Raw genomic sequence first — 3,408 nt, 5'->3', positions numbered from 1 at the left:
TAAATTCAGCTGGTTTTGCCTTGTTGTTTAAGCTCAACTAATGGATTTATTTTAATGACAAGCAAAGATAAACAGAACTGCAAAGTGACATTTTTAAATGGGAATGTCATCTATGAGGGGAAAGGAGTTATAGCTTTATAGGCCAGGATTTAACTGTTATTGACCACGTTTTTGTTTTTAAAAAAAAGCAGAGATCAACTTTATCAAGCCACACCCTCTACTGTCCAGAACTGTAAAATCACTTGAACCGACCCGATCTGGCAACATGAATAACGTGCATATCTGGCAACACGGTCAATAAAGACACCACAAATCAAAAAAGTACCTAAAAGCTACTTTTTTAATGTTTGATTAACTGGAAACATGTACAGCATTCCCTCAGTGCAAGTCCAGAACAACGAAGCTGGGCTGAGCTTTGGCTTATTTATTCTAAGCAAAACAAAAAACAAAACAACAACAAAAAACAACAAAACTGTAACTTAATTCAACAGAAGCGTTTTTCTGACGATGCCTCTGATAAGTTATGAGTCCATAAGGGATCTGAGGTGAGGAGGAAGGAAAGCAGTACCATCAACAACAGTCGCTACGCTAAAATTCAACCACAACGTATGTAACTAAAGTGCATAATGGAATTAAATCAGCAGCACCGTGATACATTCACAAAATAAATATAGGCTTTCAAAATGAAATAAATTATGGCTGAACCGTTTGAACAGAGGTACAGTCAGGCAAAAAGAAAGGTAACCCTCTGCAAATCGAAACGGCTTGATTGATTGAACAACCATCGGCAGGTGTAAGATCTTTGTTGCCATAGCGCCAAGGAGAAAAACCTGCTGCTGATGCCTCTTAGTCTACGATGAGATGTTTATTTCTTCTGTGAAAAATATGTAAGACAGTTGACAATCTTCCCAGGAGAGATTGTCCTTCCACCAATGTGCAATGTTCAAATAAATGCCAAAGAATCCATAAAGGTACACCTCATACTCTACAGGCCTGTAAATGCAAAACAAAAGAAGTTTATGACAGTACAAGCAGAAAAGGACACAGAAGTGTGAGCTTGTTAATGAGGTTTGCCAGAATCGTCACAAAATACTGTCAGGTTTGCAGTAATGCATCTGTGTGAACCTCGAGACTGAAAACTTGACTTGACCAGGCTTGGTGAGAGACGAAAGCATCACATTGAACCATCAGCCCGGCTTCCAGACACGGCGGTGAAGGGCTGATGATCTGGAGGGGACCTGGACTCACCTGTGAGCCGAACGTGAACCAGTCTGCACGCGAAGGTTTTCATGAGGCCGTTCTGCAGCCATATTTCTGACATTAAGCTAATCTAGAATCGCACTGAAACAACCAAACAAAATGCTGTATAGAAAGGAGTGGCGGGGGGGGGGAAGAAAAGGGATCCACATCGATGTGAGTGACTACATCCAGCTAATGGCAGCTCAGCAAATTATTGAGTCATAGGCCATAATGACTTTCAGCCATATTGACTTCATCTTTGTTTAATGATTAATGACGTACTGAAATCTGTTGTGGGTTTTTATACACCTGAGGTCAGAGAGAAGTACTTTTAAGCTCAGAGCGTTAATTTCTGACATCGGAAGAGGGTGTACTTTCTTTTCACCGTGACCATGTGACCTGAGCAGATTGTCAGATTTCTTGTTCCTTTTAGGTTCTTACGCGGAAGGAAAATAAGCATTTCCTCGTCCGCTCGGCCTGTTACACGTTTGGTTATAGATTATGATGCATACACAAAAGACGTCCCAGGAACGACCGAGTTACAGAGGTGGGACGATCTTCCTAATAAATATGAACCTAAGATTTCATGTTGAAACTCCAGGAAGTATGCAAAATACAAACACTCTATCATACAAGCACAACCCCGACTCCAGAAACAGTCTGTCAGGGATCAGTCTGTGTCAGTGTCTTAGTGCAGCACCATTTAAAAAAAAAAAAAGAGCGTCCTGGGGTCTATAGACGGGGTCCTTGTCTCTTCACGGCCCCATCCCGACGGCGGCGCGGGCTCTTCTCCTCTTCTTCTCGTTCTCTCTGCGTCGCCCTAACCGGGGCTTTTTTTTCCTCTTGGTGCCAACTTTAAGGTCGTGCTCCTTGTAGGCCGCGGCTTTGTTGGTCTCCTGGGTGAGGTGGGGGACGGCTCCGTCCAGGTTTACACTCTCTAGGAGGTCCTTGCTGGCCCCTTGGGGCTTCTGCTGCAGGCTGCTCCCGCTGAACACTTGGCTCTGGGTCCGGCTCTGCACAGGTGGAGCGTGCTCCCCGGCCGTGTGCACCTCCTCCAGCAGCTCCTGCAGCCACGTGCGGCGCCTGTACTCCTGGATGGAGCGGCTCTTGTCATGCAACAGCTGGGCGTGGCTCACCGACCTTCTCCTGACAGAAGCAGAAAGGGGGGTTTGTTAAAAACAGAGAGAAAGTGTTGAAAATGAGCTGAATTTTGATGTTTGGGGCTTCCGTATATTTAATCTACTGACAATATGTGCTGTTTCTTTTTAGCCTTTTCTAACATTCTTATGATTATCAAATGTTTATTTGGTATATCTCAAAGATTTAGAACAACAATTCGTAGCTTTTTCTGTAGCGCTTGGTGGGTTTTTTCACTCCGCAGTGTTGAGTTTATGTGAGGCAGCTAAAATTTATGGTCAGGATTCAGGAAACCTCAGTACAGTAGGTGGCAGCACAAACATGTCTGAGACCTGTCACTACTCTGACTTTAAGACCAGCCTAAGAGAAAGAACCCCCCCCCCACACACACACACACACACACACACACACACACACACACACACACACACACACACATGTTTCTTACTTTATTACGTCCATGTAAAATTGTTCTGCATTTTCTAAATAGAATTAGTTGAAACTTTTTTAGTGTATTTCGGCACAATGGCATTTTTATGCTAATCCTAAAGTTTGTGCATTCAGTCGTAAACTGTAAAATATGACTTACGTTCTGTTAATGAGCACATCAGCTGTTCTCCCCTCGAAAGTCACCGGGAAGCAGAGCAAAAACACAGCCAGACTCCACTGGTGAAGCAGCACTAAAGCAAACATGCTTGATCCACAAAAATCTGAAGAACAAAATCACGTTATGAGTTACTGAATGAATGAATAAATAAAACATATTTCATTCATCTTTAGATTTTTAAGATTTACTGCTATCTATCGATTTCTAATGTTTAATAAAACAAATAAATGAATAGATTTTTTTTAAAACTGAACTTACACAACCTTTCCAGTTAAATTCCACAAAAAACGCCAAAGGTTAAGAAATTAAACTCCAGAGAAAAATATGTTGGCAAACATTTGAAATGATCCTGCCATGTGCATTTTGTCGGTCCATCTAGTATCTCTTTTGGTGTAACGTCAGCCTCGGGAAATTCCCCACGAGTC

General features: G+C 42.4%; 1 protein-coding gene across 1 annotated transcript; it reads right to left on the bottom strand.

The window, feature by feature from the left end:
• Nucleotides 1–322: 322 nt before the first annotated feature.
• pthlhb (parathyroid hormone-like hormone b) lies at nt 323–3,080 on the bottom strand. Its single transcript, XM_088006782.1, has 2 exons — nt 2,966–3,080; nt 323–2,385 (listed from the first exon to the last, which is right to left on the bottom strand). Exons 1-2 carry the CDS (start codon nt 3,067–3,069, stop codon nt 1,995–1,997), a joined length of 495 nt encoding a protein of 164 aa, XP_087862908.1. The 5' UTR covers nt 3,070–3,080; the 3' UTR covers nt 323–1,994.
• Nucleotides 3,081–3,408: the final 328 nt, after the last annotated feature.

This window comes from Poecilia mexicana, unplaced genomic scaffold (genome assembly GCF_051168715.1).
Source record: "Poecilia mexicana isolate PSO_F unplaced genomic scaffold, ASM5116871v1 scaffold_6, whole genome shotgun sequence".
Lineage (NCBI taxonomy): Eukaryota > Metazoa > Chordata > Actinopteri > Cyprinodontiformes > Poeciliidae > Poecilia > Poecilia mexicana.
The sequence above is the reverse complement of the archived record's forward strand: the minus strand, read 5'-3'. Positions and strand labels throughout refer to the sequence as shown.